Genomic DNA, 20,583 nt, shown 5'->3' on the forward strand with positions numbered 1-20,583 from the left:
ACTCCTGGTGTCTTCATGAATACATCCATGTGGCTTTCTTGGAAATGTTTTCCCACAGTCTTTTTCTGGGATATTTTTTTCAATTTCCTGCTCTAGCTTACAACCCTGGTATCCCTTTCTTCAACACAGACAGATATTTTAATTTGTACTTGATCTTATATATAATAGTGGTGCTGAATCTTGATTTTCACAGATATTTTCTGATGTACACACCTTTCTTCAACTTTCACGGTCAGATCCAAAGCTTGATCCTGGAAGAAGTAGAATCCTATTAAATTTACTAATGCAAAATACAATGTTTAACTTTATTTTGGTATTAAGAAAACTCCCTTGCTCTTTTTCTATCTCTGCTATGATCCAAACCTTCATATTAATGTGTTTGTTAAAACAGGAAGGACTAAATTAAGATATTCCTTTTTTTCATAGGTATGCCACATTGTTTGCTAAAAGGGTCTATGTACTTTCACATAGACACCACTTTGACTCTTTAACTTCTCATAAGACAATAATTGGTGTTACACATCACTTGTCCTCAGTTACCACCATTCCTGAGTTAAGAGCTACCCAATATATTTTAGGCATCTAGAAATAACTATAAATTGTTCTATCACCATGATCATTTTGGCCTCAGGCTGTAGAGGTTTTGTTAAGAGTAAAAATAAATAACTCTTCTCACTTTAATCAAATAAGTAAAAGAGTGTACAACAACACCATGGTTTCACACCTCAGCAAAGAGAATGCTAAGGAGCAGAGATGGGCTGCAATGGGTTCGCCCAGGTTAGGGAGAACCCGTAACTAACATTATGGCCGACTCGGAGAACCTCCAAATCCTACCCCACCACTGGCCCCACCCCGCTGCTCCCACCCTTCCCCACCACTCCCAGGAGTCTCCACACAGCCCATTTTGGATATGAGGTAACTGCAGGGCCAGCATGGAGGCTCGGGGAGGGGAAAAACAGGCCTCCCGGATGTTTCGGAAGGCCTACGGAGCCTGGGGAAGGCGAAAATGTGCCCCCACCATGGTGCAGGAGGTTGACTAGGCCATGCCCACCATAGCCACGCCCATCCAACAACTGGGCAGAGAAGCCATAGCTGAAATTTTTAAAGCCCACCCCTGCTAAGGAGCCAGGAGGTGATATATATGGTAGCTTCCATAATCGAAGATATATTTTTCCATGCTAGCTTTATAAAAGATATTACAAAGAAAATCACACATCACCATAATAGTGACCCAGTTTATTGTGGTGGTTCAAGTACTGCCCTAGAAGCCAAGAAATTTAATTCTAGCTCTGCCTGAGACATGAAAGCCAGCTGGGTGACCTTGGGCCAGTCACACTCTGTCTTTCAGCACAATTCACCTTATTGTTCTGAGAAAAACAATAGGCAGGAATATTAGGTATGTTTGCTGCTTTGAGTTGGCCAAAATTATAAAAAGCATGATTAAAGAATGAGTAATGATGATAATATGGAACCCCAAGCTGTATAGAGATGGGGGGGGAGGAATGAGATAGAACCAAAATAAAAATTAAAGTTTGGTATCAATTAATTACCAATTAATAAAGTAGGACAATTAGAAAATCATGCAATAACAAGAAAAAAATAGAGCCAGTTTGGTGTGGGCGGTAAGGTATTAGATTAGAACAGTGTTTTTCAACCTTGGCCTTCCTGAAGATGTGTGGACTTCAACTCCCAGAATTCTGGGAGTTGAAGTCCACGCATCTTCAGGTAGGCCAAGGTTGAAAAACACTGGATTAGAAGACAGTGAATTCTAGTCTTGTTTGAGGCATAAACAAGCTAACTGGTGTTGGGCCAGTCATTTTCTTTCAACCCTAGGAAGGAGGCTATGGCAAGCCATTCCTGCAAAACCTTGTCAGGAAGACTTCTGGGATTTATCCAGGGAGTCTCTGGGAATCAGACACAATTGAATAGAAGAGAGAAAATGGACAGAAAGAGAACATATATACAGATCTCTTGAATAAAAGTCTGATGGCACATATTACAAAGATCTCAATATAAAATTAATGTGATGCTAAATAAAAGAACCAAAGGTTGTTAACTGAAATGAGAGGAAATATAATGGAAGAATATCCTCTCTCTGAAATGCTGAAATCTGAGAACATGAGATATAAAAAGTACTTTCTCGGGCAACATTGTACAGTACAGATTCAGCACCAGGTTTCATATCATGCCTAACACTTTGACACAAAGATTTAAACATTTACCCTTCCTAGGGGTACAGTCAGTTCAACTTCCTTTCCAAGAGGGAGTTCGGAGACTGGAATAATTGCATTCCCAACCAATGAAGACTTCACCTGTAAATCCTCACTCCATCCTTCCTAGGAACCAAACAAAGTTGCTGTAAATCAGATTATACAAAGCTACGTACATGCCAGCGGGAAGACCATCCAAAAAGAGGAAAATGGGAATGCAAACTTTAACAGAAGGCCAATGTTAGCAGCAAAATGCCTGGGATACCTAGAACACAAGCATTGGTTCTTCTCATGGGCTACTGCTTCTACTGCCCATCCCACATTTTTACAGATGCAGGGGATTTTTTTGTTTTTTTAAAATTATTCCAGGTGGGTCGAGGACCACTGAGAAATAATGATAACTTGTGCTCAGTTATGGGGTTACAACACTTAACTTTATTATGGGTTCATTTAAAAATATTTTCAGGACTCGGTGAAATAAAATTGCATGCTTAAGGCAGAGTTGATGCGGAATGGGATTGTTCTCCTCGTACCCTTCGCCGCCCCTTTTTCGCCCCCAGGTTTCCGCCCCCAGCCTTTAACCTCTACCATCTCTACCATCTTGTCTTCACTGTTAGGACTGTAGCTGTTGCCGGAGAGGAAACTCCACATGGAACATTTTCTCCCTCCCTCTCTCTCTCTTTCTCCCTTCCCTTCCTCTGATTGGCTGGCGGTGAACTGTCACCTGAGCCCAAAAGCCCATGGTAAACAGTGCTTCTCCCAAAAGCCCATGAGGAAGGGCCTGGGACTAAAGATGCCGGGTCCCATTGGCCAGCACGAACAGCTAGGGCCCTAACAGCAGAGGTGAGATGGTAGAGGTTAATGGCTGGGGGCAGAAACCTGGGGGCGAAAAAAGAGCGGCGAAGGAGGACAGTCCTAGACCCAAGTTGATGGGTATCATTATAAAGCCACTGCTGGCAGATGAAATACCTCTCATCAATTTACTTATTTTTCCCTTATGAATCTGTATCAAATTTATGTCTAATTATTATAGAGCCATTATATATGCCTACTTGTTGAAATGGGGATGCTTTCTCTAATAATTGAGGCTCTAGCAAGCAAATGCACCATCTTACCTCTAGTATTGCTACGGTTTGTAACAATTTCAGGTTCAGGTGAGAGGACACTTCTTTGTTCACATGAAAGATAAATGGAATCTCCTCGTGGTTTTCTTCTAAATTTTCTCCACAGAACATTGTTAACTGATTTTCAAAGGACCCTGGTACTGATAAGTTAATTTGGCAATTGTCTAAAAGTGAAAAGAAGCATTTAAAACCAACTGGCTTTTAAGAACACCATGGAAAAATATGGATTTTCCACAGAACCCTGGAAACAGAATGGTTATAAATCAACCCTCTTTTCTGGTGATGGAGGAGGAGGAGGTGATAGTGGTGGTAGTGGGCTGTGTGTGGGTGTAGGTGTGAATAATTTGAGTGTTCTTCAAGTGTCAAAGGCATTGTGTTTATAATGCAATGCAAGTGTAATAAATTCTTGCTTTGTTGTTATGTTGCTTTGTTTGGTTGTAATGAAGGTACTCAGACACTTTTGGGGATTGGAGTGGCATTTAAGTTCTAGCAAACAGCCACATTTTCTGCTGAAGAAATAATTTCTTATTAAAGTAACATGAACACAACAATTGAATGATACTAAGCAAAAGCAGTATATTAAGAAAACCCAGACTATTATTTATTCCATAGGTGGGTCTAAACATTTTTTAAAGAAAATCTCTCTTGAAAAAATGTACTGTATCACAAGAAGCAATTCTAAGCAAATTGTACCCTGTTACAGTGAGCAAATACTTTCCCTTTTAAAAAAGATAAGGCAGCAGAGACTTCAGTTGACTAGCATAATATGAAATAAATCACAAAATCAGAAGTCAAAGGGGGAAGAGCAGCAGCCCAGCAAACACAATCTGTAGAGTATCTTCATAAGAAAAAAAAGTTCCTGGCTAAAGACTCTTCGGGAATGTACTTTAGGATTCTGGGAATTATAGCTAAGAATGCCAGTTTGGGAAACATCACTGTGGCACAAACAACAAAATAAGATATCCAGAACATCCTAGCGACATAACAGCAAAGAAACATATTTTTGCCACCCAGATCTAGAAGCCCTAAGTAAAGAAGATCAGTTTAAGTTTTGTAGGTTTGCTTTCCATTGGTTAGGGGGCCTGAAGCAACAATACAGCTTAATAGTTGACTTTCTACAGATAAAACTTTCTGCAATAATTCCAGTGCAATATCACTGTATCTGTACCATATACCAGCCTTCAGGGATTACAATGTGCGAAAAATGTGATTAATAGTGATAGATATGATTGATCAATCATTAATTTGATTGATTAATCATATTTATTTCAATCATATTATTGCTTGGTTTATAAGTCAGCGAAACTTGTCATTGCCTTCTTTCCAAGAACTGTGGTTACAAAAGACCTACCCCTTATTATCCATGGAGCCATCTTACTTTTATTGATAGTTCCTTTAATACACAGACAAGGTTGTGCCTACATAAAAAAACAAAAACAAAAAATCCAATTGGGGAGAAATGACTATGCAAATGTATTAATTATTCTTTTCTGTTTAGGATTATAAAATAGGATTATGACTTATATAAACAAATCATTTATCTATTAAGAGTTTCAATAACCATTGTTATTCCATTTACTCACCACAAGAACTCTATTAGTAATGACCCTACAGGGAGGATGCTTGCTGTGGAAAAAAATAAAAAAAAATTGCTTAATTTTCTTTGATTATATAAATCAAAATAACAGTACAATGAAAATAATAACATTCACTAGAAACATAAACTCTAAAAATGGCAGTTTTAGTAGAAAATTAGTCGAAAAATATAGAAACGTCAAGAATAAATGGAATTCCTCACCTGACACCAAAGACGCAAGTGCACCAGACACGTTGCCCTCAGAAGGGCATTACATTGGAAAGGTTTTGGAATCTTAGTTTTCAAGATTCTGTTAATAAACCTTATAAAAATATAAGACCATTCATGGAATTACTGTAATGTCTATTTCTCGATCTGACCTACCCTGAAAAGCTGACAAATAATTGCAATACTCCATTAATAGCTTAAGTTTAAACGAAACATGGATTAAAGAATATGTCTGCATGTTATTACATCATGATGGAGGAAAGGAAACACCTCACCATTTTTCCAATGAAAATTCAACATCCAGTTCTGCTCTTTTCTCCTTGAAGGGTGAGACAAAAGATAAATTAAAAGTGTCAAGTCAGTCCCAAAATATTCACAGCTACACAAATGCTTATGCATATCTCGGCTTCCTTAACTAATTTTTACTATAGTTCTGTCTATATCAGTGTTAACTAAAGCACATAAATATATATTTATTCTACCAATGTAGCTGTTTACAACTTAATTTCTTGTGTTGTCATATACTACACTACTTAATTAGCATATTGTGATTGATTCATATCATTCAGCTTATTTTAAAACAAAAACAAAAAACAAAAAATCAAATCATCTTCTGTTGAAAATAACCAGCATTTTTCCAGATATTGCAGTGAGTGAATAATATGATCAACACTTCTTGAGAACACCAGGTTGAAGCTGACTATATTACAAATTAAATTTGTCTGGTTCACAAATAAGGGTTCAATTATTTAGAATGATGTGTAATTATAGTAATCTAGGTATAAAATGGATTATGATGTTGTAATCTATAAAAGCATAAATCCTGGGAATCTGGAAAATGTAACATTACTACATTCCTTTATTTAACCTATCATTCAGAAGGAGGTTCTAACCTCAAACTAACATGTTAAGGATATCAATGGACAGATAATAACTGATTCCAAGAAGATCAAAAAATATGGAAGGAGTATATGGAGAGTTTGTAAGATAGAAATATCAATATTTGAAATACTTTAGAATAGGGGTGTCAAACTCAAGGCCCGCAGGGTGTTTAGATCTGGCCTGTGGGGCCACCCTGGAAACAGTGAAGGACCAGCCCACAGTGCCTCTGCCAGTGAAAATGGAGGTTGGGAGGGATCCTCACAGACATTTGTCTACAGAGAAAATATTTAACATCTCAAACATTTCCCATAGATGAGTGAAATGTTCAGAATCTCTGACCTCCCCACATAAAGGTTTCTACATGATAGAAAACCCAGACACCATTCTAATGGCAATGAACTCACTATTAGATACTAATTTCTCTTAGATCAATCATTGTGATATACCTGAATTATATAGAGCTATTCAATATTGAATCATTCTTGCACAGTTTGATTTCAACATATGCCCTTCCCCATGTTACAAAGAGAGTCTCACCTCAGAATTTAACACAAATGTGTGTGTCAGATTCTGTCCTGGAGCAATATTACCTACGTCAAAAGCAACGGAAGTATCATAACTGTTCAGACTGCTCAGCAAAATGCCTCTGTTGTAGAATGATAACTCCAGAATATTCTGCAAAGTGCAAATGAGAGCCTATTTTAACAAATGACACATGTTTTCTAATTTAGTCATGTTTAATGAGCCATGGTGGTACAGTGGTTAGAATGCAATATTGCAGACTACTTTTGCCAACTGCCAGCAGTTCAATTCTCACCAGATCAAGATTCCATTCTTCTGAGGTTAGAAAAATGAGGACCCAGATTGTTGGGAGCAATATGCGGACTCTGTAAACCACTTAGAGATGGCTGTAAAGCACTATGAAGATGTGTATAAGTTTAAGTACTATTGATATTGCTAATTAACATTGTTAGAAAAGGGGAAGGGAGCTCATTCCAGAGTCTACAGCTCAAGTTCTTAACAAGAGATAGGCTAATTGAAAATGTAGTTCATTCTATTTACAGATCAACGACTTATATAAATAATATCAGCATATAAATCATATGCTGCAAGCCAGCTGCTAACATTTATACATACCTGTTTCATTTACTTTCAATTCAGCAGTCAGTCACTTTTGACACTGATAGACAAAGCTGGTGGTTCCTCAGTTCATTTGTCTTACTTTTTACCCACACATGGAGCTAAATACACCAATATTCTTCCCCAACTAAAGAAACAAGGATCTTAACTACACCTTGGATTAATAATTTACCCAAACTTTCACTCTTGTTAGAGCATGATTACCATATAGTAACCAACTACAGAATGTTATGTAGAAGTGAAAATCTCAGCTGGTTACTTTGTTCCTCGTATTTTTGTAGCATAGTTTGAAAAAAAATGATTCCTACCACATTTTGTCATATGATATAGCTGAGTATGCCTTGTTTGACAAAGCTTTGCTCCTCTGGGCTAATATCAATAATAAGAATGATAACGAACAAACTCACCTTTACAGCACTATGGATTCGGTATTGGAAAGTTTCGTTCCATTCAGGATCGCTGCTGTTATAGACAACTGGAGTTCTTTTTATCAATGGCGATGCCGTAGGAAGTTTTAAGGCCACATAACAATCTGATTTAGACACTATAATCATTAAAACAAAATACTAGCATAGGGAAAGCCTAGAAAAATTATTTTTATTCATATATCAATAGTATTTTGTAACCTCTTTCAGTTAAGCAGGTATAAAGAGAGATCAAGGCTAAAATCCCAAACCTGAACAGACCAATACTGCAGTATTTGTTTCTGAGCAAGTACTGTTAATGTTATGTATTGAATGTACAGTATATAGTTGTGTTAACTGTGCTAAAGTGATCATCTAACCTTTAGATGATCCTAACTGCTAACTGTGCTAAAGTGAAGCTAACCTTTTAGATGACCCCAACGGTTTTGGAGGAAAAATTAAAACATTTATATTTGGGCAGGCTTTTTCTAATTCTATGATTGGCTAAGGCCCTATAGGCCTAGAGTATAAATGGCAGGCATTTGCCTACAGTCCCTTAGTTCCAATTTTGAGTCAATAAATACTGTTGTAACTATGCTGGTCCGGTTCTTGCCTACTAAAGCTTCCTACCACCTTTTGAATATAAGTGATTCTGCTATTAAAATAAGCATTTAAATTTTCATGCCAGTGCCAAATTTTCATGCCAATTAGTTTGTGTAATAATTTCTAGGCAGAGGAGATATTAAACAATCTAATTAGGAATTTCCATGTGTGTTTATTCCACTTCTTCTCATCACTTCCCTTCAGTCTTTCTTCTTTCCATATAATTGATTAAGTGCCTGTTTTAATATCTAGAGACTTTTAGAAGCGTACCGTGTGCTTGTACATATGCCTAATGGGCCATTATTTTCTCCAAGAACACAGCAACTTTATCCAACTGTGTTGGATCTGCAAAAATGCATTTCCTAAAAATTGCACATACGTATTTTCCAAAACTAACTGGGTTTGCTATTCTGAGACCCTTCTCATCAGAGGTCATGGGAAAAATAAATTATTAAGGACCATGGTGTCTGAAAAAAATAGAACCAGTATGTTGATGCGATGCTAAAGTGAACAAATGGATCATCACACAAATGATTTCTGAATTCCCACTTGAGGCACAAATGACCAATCTCAAGTATCGTACATTAGATTATGACAGAGTTGATACCAACTTGATGATAGATAGTGAATTGGTGTGCTGTGGACAATAATTAACATTTATATTTTGAACAACAGAATTCACTGAGTCAATTTAAATAAATAAATTACTTACATAAATCTAGGCCATGGATGTTTCTGGCTCTCAGGATTTTTACTGTGAGATTATAGTAAGGATGCACCTCAAACTGAAACAATGAGAAAGATAATTTATTTGAATTTAAGGAAACAAGAAATATATTTGGAAAGCCTTCTGGGCTTCTAGAATTTTTAGCCCCTTGGGTCAACCTCTATTGTGTTAACTGTATAACTTCTAGAAGGCTCCGGATTGCAGAAGGATGTAAGAGACAACATGTAAATGTAAAAATATAAAAGCATAAGATACAAATGCATATTTTAACCAAATGGCTTATTAAAATAATTATTGGTTACGTATTATGTAAAGAAGGTATACCCAATCTGATATTCTCTAGATAACTCTGACCTGTTCCCCATGATCATGACCAATGGCAAAGAACTGTGCGAGTGCTATTCCAAAATATCTGGAACACATCTGGGTCTATCCCTGGGCACTTTAAACTAATTAAATTCTTTATTTTATTACGTTAAAAATACTGGAACAGATCTATGATGATTATCAGTTTAATTAGGTATGAATAGCACAGCAGTAGTATAATACTAAAGTACATAAATGGTTTATCATTGCTTTTACTCACAGCAACATTGTGATTTTCTATCTAGGCACTAACCAGACCCAACCATTCTAAGTTTCTTAGATCAATCAAGGTCAGCTAAGAGCTAGCCCCTGTTGTAGATGCTACAATAAGAAGGTAAACAAAAGCAGTTAAGGGTAACCTGGCCATGGAATCAGGGACATGGTAAGCTCCACTTCACTGGTTGTATTCAAGAAAAGGCAAAGACCTAGGCAAGGAATATTGCGGGTTCCATCAGGGATGGATCTGTTCCATCTGACACAGAGGTGGTATTCAGCAGGTTCTGACCAGTTCTGGAGAACCATTAGCAGAAATTTTGAGTAGTCTGGAGAACTGGTAAATACTACCTGTGACTGGCCATGCCCCTATCTATTCTCTGCCTCCCGAGTCCCAGCTGATCGGGAGGAAATAGGGATTTTGCAGTAACCTTCCCCTCGAGTGGGGAGGAGATGGAGATTTTACAATATCCTTCCCCTGCCAAACCCACCAAGCCATGCCCACCAAACCATGCCATGCCCACCAAACCATGCCACTCCCACCAAACCATGCCCACAGATCCAGTAGTAAAAAAAAATTGAATTCCACCACTGTTCTGGCAGGCCTAGAAGAAGAGCCTTCTCTGTGGTGGCTCCCTCTCTCTGGAACATCATTACCCCAGAAATTAGACAGCCCCCCATTCTAATCCTCTTTTGGAAGGTGTTGAAGACATGGTTCTGCCAACAGGCCTGGGGAACCCATACTGGGATGGAGCCCATTAAATGGCTTGTACGAAGCTTTCGCGGATGACTTCGTTTTTATTATAGAAGACCCACTGGAGACAGGAACCAGCCTGGTGCATGAAATTGAAGAAGTTGGTAAAATGGCCGGGCTCAAAATAAATAAAGAAAAAACTAAAATTTTGACTAAGAATCTTAGAAAAAGGCAACAAGAGGAATTGGAAGAGAAATTGGGGGTTCAAATTGCTAAAAAAGTGAAGTATTTGGGAATTTGGATAACGGCCAAATGTTCGACAATAAAAGAGGGCATTAACACTAGAGGGTCACTATCTTCAATTGGGATGGCAGGGTTCCTGTGGGAAGGGAAAAATAAAGTTGATACATACTTTCAGAGACATCTAGTGCGAAATGCTTTGATAAATATTTGGGATAAAATTAAGAAAAATCATTATATGAAAGTTCCAATTTGGATATCAACAATGGAGGCAATAATTTATCCAAATGTATTAGACATAAACAAAATGGTAAAGTATTCAGAACTACTAGATGAACAAGGAAACTTAAAATCGGAGCAAGATCTAAAAAAATAAAGGTATAAAAATTGACTGGTGGCCATACTTGCAAATTAAATAAAATACAAAAAAGGATCAGGAACAATACGGCATTTTTGGAGAACAATTGGAACTTGACAAAATATTATTAGGAACAGGGGAGAAAATGATTACCAAAGTATATAATTTTTTATTAAGGTTTAAAATGGAAGAAGAAAATGTGAAAGAGACAATGATCAGTTGGGCGAAAAAATTTGGACATAGTATTCAATTAGACCAATGGGATAAATGAGAGAGAAACTACAAATTAACGATGTCAGCTGCTTATAAGGAGAACCTCTATAAAATGTTTTATCGGTGGCATCTATCACCAGCCACTTTGGCTAAGATGTTCCCAAACTGAGTGCTGGTGTGGGTACAAGCAGGGAATGTTCTACCACATGTGGTGAACCTGCACTAAGATCAGAAAATATTGGCGTAAGATAAGAAATGGCTGGAAGAGATAACTGAACAGAGGATAAAGTTGAAACCGGAACTGGGCTTCTCCTGGGTATTTCTAATGGGTATTTCTGATGGGAAAATGGGGAAAAAACTACAATACATAACATTACATATACTAACTGCAAGTAGAATCATTTTAGCACAGAATTGGAAATAAACAGATAGTCCTTAAGACCCAGTTATAAGAAGGAAAATCTATGAATGTGCAGAAATGGATAGACTGTCTATGGAAATGAAGAAGAGGGAAGAAACTGAGTACTATCAAATTTGGAATAGATGGTATTCCTGGCTTGAGAGTATGAAACTTAAGGTATAAAATGTTAAAGTATAATATATAGAATGTAAAATGTATAAGAAATATATGATATTGATCTGCGAGTAGATGTTATTATAATTTGAATATGGATATAACTTAGGATAGTGATATAGAAATAGAATTTTTGTAAATAGGATTGTTACAAACGATATTGATATCAATATGGAAAAGCTGTTATAAATATAAATTTGTGTTTGTCTTTTAAATGTTGGAAAATTTAATAAATACTATTTTAAAAAATAAAAATAAATGGCTTGTATGAATGTCTGTCATTGCCATGATGGATTATTATTTTAAAATTTTATTTGACCGTTTTTCTTTTTATTATTTTTATTATATGGTGTTTTTATATTCATGTAAGCTGCCTTGAGTCACTAGGTGCAAGTAGGGTGTTAGATACTTGTTCTAACTACAGTGGTTTCCACCAAGGTCCTCTGTTCTGGCGGGAACAGAAGTTTAATCCTATTGGTCAAAGGGTCTGACAGCTCCCTATGAAAGGGCTGCTGTCAGACTCAACCTTCGCTGGACTTTCTCACTTGTTGTACTTAATAAAGAGCTACTGTTACCGCTGAGCCCGTGTGTGCCTATCCATTACCCAATCTAACATAGGGGCAATATAAATGTTCTAAAATGAAATAAAAAAAAGAATTAAATAAATGAATAAATATCTGTCACGAATGACTAAATTTGGATTCTTGCATAGAACAAGACTTTGAATGAGATGAGCCACATGATGCCCTCCAAGTTTGCACTCTATAGCTATATTTAGTTATCTGCTTTTTATCATAGGAAGCAAATACTAATCTAATTTTCTCTAATTCAATACTTGCTTAAAATTTTATTAAGAATATAAATACATTTATATTCACATACTTCCATGTCTTTTTTCTTGATAATATTAACAGCCAGAAGTGGCAGCATTCGAGTCGATAATCGGCCAAGCATTGCTGAAGATAACATCAGCAACAGAGAGGAAGATGCAGACCCTATAGTAAACACAATGAAAATGGAAAAGCTTTTGAGGTCACCAAACAGTAAAGTATGTCATTATGTCCTAGCCCATCATTTAAGTTACCTTCTGCAGCTTGCTCTGACTCCTGCCTCCCTAAAAATAAAAACAGAGTAATTGGAAAAATAGCCTCTAGAGATTTGTAGCATTTGCTCTAAGGACTTGAATGAAATATTTGTGTTCAGAACCAGGAAATGCCAATTTTATCCCTCATTCTTAATCAGAGAATGACTGTTCTTTTAAATTAGGACCCAATTTATTCCAAAGAAGTTATTTCCTATACTGACAGGAAAAACGTGCTGTCATTCCTACGGAAGAAAATATTTCAGTTTTGGTTTCCAAACTGACACAGTAAAAGTTGACTTAAATTACAGGCTTAAACTACCAAGTACAGTGTAAAATAATGTCACAGTGCAAACATATTAGTTCTGGTAAATTCTTCTCCATTCTAAATGTAATGGTACAGAGAAATCCCTGGGTTACTTATATTTCTGTTACAGATTTTGAGCATCACCTGTCTCAAAACATTCCACCCATCATTTCGTGCTACAATTAATAACAATTAAGGCACAATAGCCATGTTCACATGACATTGCTGTCTGGGTCATGCCTTCCCTCAGCCAGATGTACAACCTCCATGTGTTGGTATCCTGTGAACTAAGATGACTTGATCAGTAATCCAACACACCCCTTTTTCAATCAATATCATATTTTAGGGAAAGAGAACTGAAATGATAAAGACGGCAATTGAAGAGTATCAACATTTGCAAAAACGGAAGGAATCAGTGACATTCTGTTGACATGAAATGTGTGTGTCATTATTGAACAAATTGTCTGAAATATGTCTAATTAACTGAATCCTCTTACATACCATACAAAGTATATTCGGCATAAATAAGCTCACTGCTACAAATTTTAAAAATACATAAATTGCATGTGTATTAGGATTAAACTATTAACAGCTGTGTTTTGCAGCAAATGCTGTATTTTTTGTTTATAAAAATAAGATCAATAAGATAAAATTATATTATATATTCTGCACCAAGTAAGTACCGTAATCAAAGTCAAGCTAAGTTTAAAGATACAATTAAAGTGTAGAAGACTAATGCACAGAGCACATTAATATCTGTTTCTGAAAGGTTGAACCAGACTTTGACATCAAGACAGAGTAGTTTTTTGAGGAATCTTCTTACTATAGTTCTGAAATGAAAAACAGATTCAGTGCAGATTGAATTAACATTTGAGAACGCCCAGTTTGAAATTCTGTTGGACTCTCTGACGTTTGAGAGCTGTACTAGCTGGTTTCAAGCATTTTATTCAAAGAGTCGCTTTCTTTGAGATAAACTGAATCCTCCAATGACTTCCAGCTTTCACAGACATTTCTAATGGAGCTTACAGGCAGTGCTTTAAAAGAGGAGCTTCATATCTGAATGTACTTCTGCAGCACTGGTGGGATTCAAAAAAAATTGCTACTGGTTCTATGGGCGTGGCTTTGTGAGCGTGGCTTGGTGGCTGTGGCAAGGGAAGGATACTGTAAAATCTCCATTCCCAACCCACTCCAGGGGAAGGTTACTGTAAAATCCACATTCCTTCCTGGTCAGCTGGGACTCGGGAGGCAGAGAATAGATGGGGGTGCGGCCAGTCAGAGATGGTGTTTACCGGTTCTCTGTACTACTCAAAATTTCTGCTACCGGTTCTCCAGAACTAGTCAAAACCTGCTGAAGACCACCTCTGTTCTGCAGTAATGGAAAACAATCTACTTTTACAACTAAAAGTTTCCGTTTCTCCTATTCAATGCTATCCCCTCTAAAGTCAAAAGGTATTCCTGCAGTTTGGGGTTTGGCAAGGAGGTTCACAGTAAGTTGGAAAGAGGCATCAGCAAAAACAAACAATATTCAACAATGTTTGAAGAGAGAATACTTTGCACTCACAAAAAATGAGTTTAGTAAAAACTACTATTTGAAATATTTGTCATGAATAGTTTCCAATATGGACAGAATACCAGGATTGTTAGTACTCTTCTTATTGGGTAAACCTGACTTAGACTACAAAGCAAAACAACAGACCTTAAGAGACAGGTGAGAGAGGTGAGTTGGCTCAGTTTCTTAACTGAAACTAAGTGACTTTCAATGGATGGTTCTAATAGAATACTACCTTACTAGAAATTCTAACTGTCATTCTTCAAGTGAGAAATGGAACAATGCAACTTTGGCTATGGTCATGGAAAGCATAAATAATAAACATATCCTACTATTAATAATTTGTGTAAGTTTCAAAAGACCACATGGGCAGAGTCGATGAAATCACTATGTGTAATAAAGCACCAATTCATTGGCCAAGCTCTCAATCATTAGCTTGCAATAGCATCCGTAACAAATTGCAATGTGACCTAAAAGATTTTATGAAGGAAAATTGTCATCATACAAATATAACATGATGTCTGATCTAACTATGTTGGTCATTGTAGTTCAGTGATGAAATCATCAAGCACATATAGTCATTTATCCCACTTTGCCTACATTGTAGGCGGCGGCAAATGTAACTGATCCGGTTGTAAAAGTGACTTATTATAAAGTAGTTTTACTGTTTGCAAAGTAATTCTGTGGCCCCTTCATTGGTGGCCTCAATAGGTTTTCTTGAGTTGCTCTGTGTACAGAGAAAATATTATCCAATGTTAAGGCCTTACTACTGTGACAAATTGTTATGGTTTTTATAACATTGGGTATGAGTCTCCAGTCAGCAAAGAATTTTCTCAGGGACTTCAGGGCCTCAGAGAAGAGGCAGTCCAATACTTCCAAGTTTTTATCTTGCACTGTTAGGGCCAGGTCATCTGCATATCCAAATTTACATCCCCTTGTAGCTGGCATATCTGAGATATAAAGATTGAACAGTGTGGGTGCCAGTACAGAACCTTGTGGAAAGCTTCTTAACTTGCTAATATTGTCCTCCATAATGATCTGAAAGAATCTATTGCTGAGCATGTTGTTTATTAAGCGATAGAGGATTTCACAAGGGATGATGTGACTCAGTTTGTAAAGCAGATCCTTCTTCCACATGGTATTGCATCAGTGGTGGGTTCCAGATCCCGTTGCAAACAGTATGCTGCAACAGGGCCGGGCGTCCAGCATGTGCAGGTGCCGTACGCTCCATGTGTGTGCGCAAATGGCCCGGTTAGGTCAAATACAGGTAAAGAGAGCGGGCGGGTGGGTGGGCCCTCCAGAGCACCATACCAGAATGGTACCTGGTGCTCCCAGCAGGCACCGGTATGCCCGTATCGGTCGTAACCCACCACTGTATCATATACTGTAAGGTCGATGAATACAGCTGTGGTTTTTAAGCTTTGCTGGAAACCAGCCTCCATGTGTCCTGTTAGGCTCCGCACTGATCAACACAGCTGCAATTATGACAAAAGCCAGCTTGTTCCATGGGCAGAAATGTGTCTATTCTGGGTCCAATTCTGTTTATGATGAGTTTCTCCAGAAATTTGTAACAAGAACTCAGAAGGGCAATGGGGCATTAGCTTTCTACTCTGTCTTGTGGTTTGCCAGGTTTCAGAAGCAATATTACTTTGGCTTTTTTGAATTTCAGTGGGAGGTGTCCTCTAGAAAGTATGTTTGAAAAGAATTTGCTGAGCCAATTCTTTGTTAGTCTCCCCGAATGAATTAAAAATTCATAGTGGATGCCATCAAAACCTGGTGTTTTGCCGGAATTCATACTATTGATGGCTACATCCACAGAGAAAGGGTGGGTGAATTCAGAGTGTGATGGAACAGACCATCAAAAGGCTGAGAGCACTTCCTTGATGGTAGCTGAGTGCTCTTTCACCCTTGGGACTTTAGAGAGGGATGCTATTTGGTCATTAGTTACGCTGGGTGTTTGTCGAGTAGTCTTGCAGCTCCCATTTCCTTAGTAGGCTCCAGGCTTTCCTGCTGGATTTGCTAAAATTTAATGAGGTTGTGAGTTGTTCCCATGTTTTGCGACAAGTTGCATCCAAGCTGTGTAAGAGATCACTGGCAATCTCTGCAGAAAAGACCTCTGGTAGAGGTCTTCAGTCTCTTTGTTCCATCCAGGAATATAATCTTTTCTGAATCCTTTTAGCTGAAGCAAGTACAGCCCTCACAAATCTATGGTAATATTGACTTGTTGGTGGGATCCATTGTATGATACTGTCAAGCCTTTGGCAAATTCTGGCCATTTGGCTTTGTGAAAACTCCACCTGGGTCTACCCTGTTTCCCTGAAAATAAGCCCTCCCCCAAAAATAAGCCCTCCCTGAAAATATTGCAACACAGCAGCAGCCATAAGATGACTACGCTTGCCGCCTCCTGCACTTCAAAAATAATAAGACCTCCCCGAAAATAAGGTCAAGCGTTTATTTTGGGGGTCAAAAGAAAATACAAACCTGTCTAATATTTGGAGAAACACAGTAGGTGTGGAGTAAATTAGGGGAATCTGAATTCTGATTTCAAGCAAAACAGGGCAATGTTGACTATGAGGATATTTGTCTAGAACTTGCCTGGTTATTAAAAGTGGTTGCATGTTTGGGCTTTCTGGAACAAAATGATGTAATGCCAGTGAAGGACCCTGACGCTGCTCTGTTCCTGGAAAGCAAATGCAACATTATTGGCAGTCTCCATAAACCTATTTTCTATTGGAAATTATTTGGCTCCTACTGTCCCCATAACTGTCACTCTCAACTGTTATCTCACTATTGGAGTGCTTTTTGAGACTAGAGTTTAATATATTTTCCTTTGTGATTTTAGAATAAATGTTTACTATTAAATGGTTTAAGGTGCCTAATTAAATGCCTTAAGAAGCCCCTTAAGATATTATTAAACCTCTTTCTGGCTTTCAGTGCTGTTCACCATAGTACCCTTCCGGATTACCTGCAAGAGTTAGAATGTGAGACATTTCTAGCTGATCTTGTTACTCCAGTTAGAAATGCTTATGCGAATAATAGCCAGGTATATATTTTCACCAGAGGGCTGGATTGGGAACACTGTGAAACTCCTGGCCCAGTTCCTTGAACTGGAATAAACTGAATTGGTTGAAGCAAACTCACATTAAGGTAAAGGTAAAGGTTCCCATTTGCACATATTTGCCAGTCATTCACGGCTCTAGATGGCAGTGCTTATCTCCATTTCAAAGCCAAAGAACCAGCGCTGTCCAAAGACGTCTCTGTAGTCATGTGGCCAGCATGACTAAACGCTGAAGGCGCACGGAACGCTGTTACCTTCCCACCAAAGGTGGTCCCTATTTTTCTACTTGCATTTTTACTTGCTTTCGAACTGTTAGGTTGGCAGAAACTTGGACAAGTAATGGGAGCTCACTCCGTTATGCAGCGCTAGGGATTCGAACCGCCAAACTGCCGACCTTTCTAATAGACAAGCTCAGCGTCTTAGCCACTGAGCCCCTCAAATACAAGATACTGTACATCTATTCGTTGTCAGTAATCTGTCTGACCTGATCCTGGTTCCAACTTTGTTTTTGCATGGGATCCCACTTCCATTAAGCCCTTCCAAAAACAGCAGGTGGAAGCTGTGGCCAAGAGGCCTTTGCCAGCTTCAGTTCATGTGATAATTGCAGGCTTTTTGGGCTGAGATGTGCTGGCAACAGGAATTGCTGCCCTTGTCACTTCCTCTATATACCACTATAATTGTAATATGTGAGGGTTCATCTTGGGAGACAGACGAAAGAGCCAGAACCACAGAAACCCCAGATAAGAGGCAGATTGTAGCAGGAATCTGGGCTTGACAAATGTTTCAGAAGGGGCCCTCCTAATTTCTTGGGTAGAACGGTGATAGAGGACAAATGTACTTTCAAACTTGAAAGATTTTGTTAATATAACTGTACAATAAAGTAGAATTAATTCAGTGGTGGGTACCGGTTGCAATGGGGTCTGGCATCCACCACATGAACACGGGCAGTGTGCGTGCACACACAGGCAGCCTGCGTGCACATGCACGCAGCATGTGCATGCGTCCTTACCTCTTGCGATGCCTCCTCAAGCCTCTGCGATGCTCCAGCTGCTTGGAGGAGCATCGCGCAGGCGCTGTGCAGCTCAAATATAGATAAGGAGCTCGGGTGGGTGGGTGGGCCCTCCGGAGCACCATACCGGAATGGTACCCGGTGCTCCGGGCAGGCACTGGTATGCCTGTATCTGGGCATACTGCCTGCAACCCACCTCTGAATTAGTTCATCTAGGCACGCTTGTCTGGATTACTTTGCAAAACTGAGAGTAATGTACTTTACATGGATACTGCCCTTGAAGATGACTTGGAACTTAAATAGGTCCAAAATGCTAGGTGGTGTGTTAACTAGAACATATTCAGCAGTGTTACATATTGAAGATCCTACATTGGCAGATTCTGATTCTAAATCTAATTCAAGATGCTGATAACCTATATACTATTAATACTCTGGTTCTTGTAATCTTTCATTGGGTGACACAGTGTGCCTTTAGAGCAAAACATTTTGAACCAAGATAATAATAATAAATAATAAATATTTATTTCTTAGCCGCACCCTCTCCCGAAGGACTCGGGGCGGCGTACAATAAAACATAGGAAATAAATATATAAACAAACATACATATAACAAAAACGTATACCAAGACATATACATATACAAGGAGGAGGTGAGCTGATGAATAAAAAACAATTAAAAACACAATGTTTAAAAACCCCTAAATAATTTAATACAATTTAAATACCCCAAATAAAAAACCCGTCAGGAGCGATATAGTTGGATCAAAGTTGAGCCAGGCCAGCTACTTGAAATAGGTGGGTCTTGAGCTTTACACGAAAGGAGCGGAGGTCAGAGGTATTCCTAATATCCGGGGGGAGGTCATTCCACAGGGCTGGGCCCGCCACAGAGAAGGCTCTACTCCTAGGCGCTGCCCCCCAGCACTGCCTGGTGGACGGCACCTGGAGGAGACCCTCTCTGTGCGAGCGGATTGGTCGCAGGGATGTATGGGGCAGAATACGATCCCGCAAGTAACTAGGTCCTGAGCCATGGAGCGCTTTGAAGATCATTATCAAAACCTTGAAACGCACCCGATAGACCACAGAAGCCAGTGCAGCTCGCGCAGGAACGGTGTCACATGGGAGTACCTAGTACTCCCCATAATTACCTGCGCGGCTGTGTTCTGGACCAACTGTAGCCTCCGGGTGCATTTCAAGGGAAGCCCCATGTAGAGAGCGTTACAGTAGTCCAAGCGAGACGTCACCAGCGCATGAGTGACCGTGCGTAAGGCGTCCCGGTCCAGTAGGGGGCGCAATTGGCGCACCAGGAGAACCTGGTGGAACGCCCCCCTTGCCACGGCTGTCACATGGTCCATCCATGGACAGCCGAGCATCCAGGAGGACGCCCAAATTGCGTGCCCGCTCCACGGGGGCGAGTTGGATGCCCCCGATGGCCAATGATGGAATTAATTGGCTGAACCGGGGAGCTGGTACCCACAGCCACTCCGTCTTGGAGGGGTTGAGTTTGAGTCGGTTGCCATCCATCCAGACCCATACGGCTTCCACACACCGGGACATCACTTCGACGGCCTCGTTGGGGTGGTTCGGGGTGGAAAAGTACAGCTGAGTATCATCAGCGTACAGATGATATCCCACCCCGAAACCACGGATGATCTCACCCAGCGGCTTCATATATGTGTTGAACAGGAGTGGCGAGAGGACCGACCCCTGTGGCACCCCACAAGTAAGGGGGCGTAGGGTCGACCTCTCCTCCCCTGCCAACACACGCTGCATCCGGCCAGAAAGGTAGGAGCCGAACCACCGCAAAATGGTGCCCCGGACCCCCAACCCCTCCAGCCGGCACAGCAGGATACCATGGTCGATGGTATCAAAAGCCGCCGAGAGGTCTAATAGGACCAGGATAGAGGAGCAACCTCTATCTCTGGCCCTCCAGAGATCATCCGCCAACGCGACCAAGGCCGTCTCCATGCTGTGACCGGGGCGGAAGCCGGACTGGCGCGGGTCTAGATAATCATTTTCCTCCAGATGTCG

At 39.4% G+C, this 20,583-nt stretch overlaps 1 protein-coding gene across 1 annotated transcript in view; it reads right to left on the reverse strand.

Annotated features, from left to right (window-relative positions):
- LOC309387233 (cytosolic phospholipase A2 zeta-like) overlaps window positions 1-12,521 on the reverse strand; it is a gene marked incomplete at both ends in the record, with an annotated part of 28,167 nt that extends 15,646 nt beyond the window's left edge. Inside the window, 10 exons of the mRNA XM_081943591.1 lie at window positions 214-251; window positions 2,223-2,336; window positions 3,326-3,498; window positions 4,686-4,752; window positions 5,133-5,232; window positions 5,414-5,457; window positions 6,558-6,695; window positions 7,568-7,704; window positions 8,880-8,952; window positions 12,435-12,521. Of these exons, the coding sequence (XP_081799717.1) occupies window positions 214-251; window positions 2,223-2,336; window positions 3,326-3,498; window positions 4,686-4,752; window positions 5,133-5,232; window positions 5,414-5,457; window positions 6,558-6,695; window positions 7,568-7,704; window positions 8,880-8,952; window positions 12,435-12,521 (971 nt within the window). The remainder of the gene's footprint in view (window positions 1-213; window positions 252-2,222; window positions 2,337-3,325; window positions 3,499-4,685; window positions 4,753-5,132; window positions 5,233-5,413; window positions 5,458-6,557; window positions 6,696-7,567; window positions 7,705-8,879; window positions 8,953-12,434) is intronic.
- Between the last annotated feature and the right edge of the window lie 8,062 nt (window positions 12,522-20,583).

The sequence above is a fragment of the Natrix helvetica genome (genome assembly GCF_964273705.1).
Source record: "Natrix helvetica genome assembly, chromosome: 1".
In the NCBI taxonomy this organism is placed as follows: Eukaryota; Metazoa; Chordata; class Lepidosauria; order Squamata; family Natricidae; genus Natrix; species Natrix helvetica.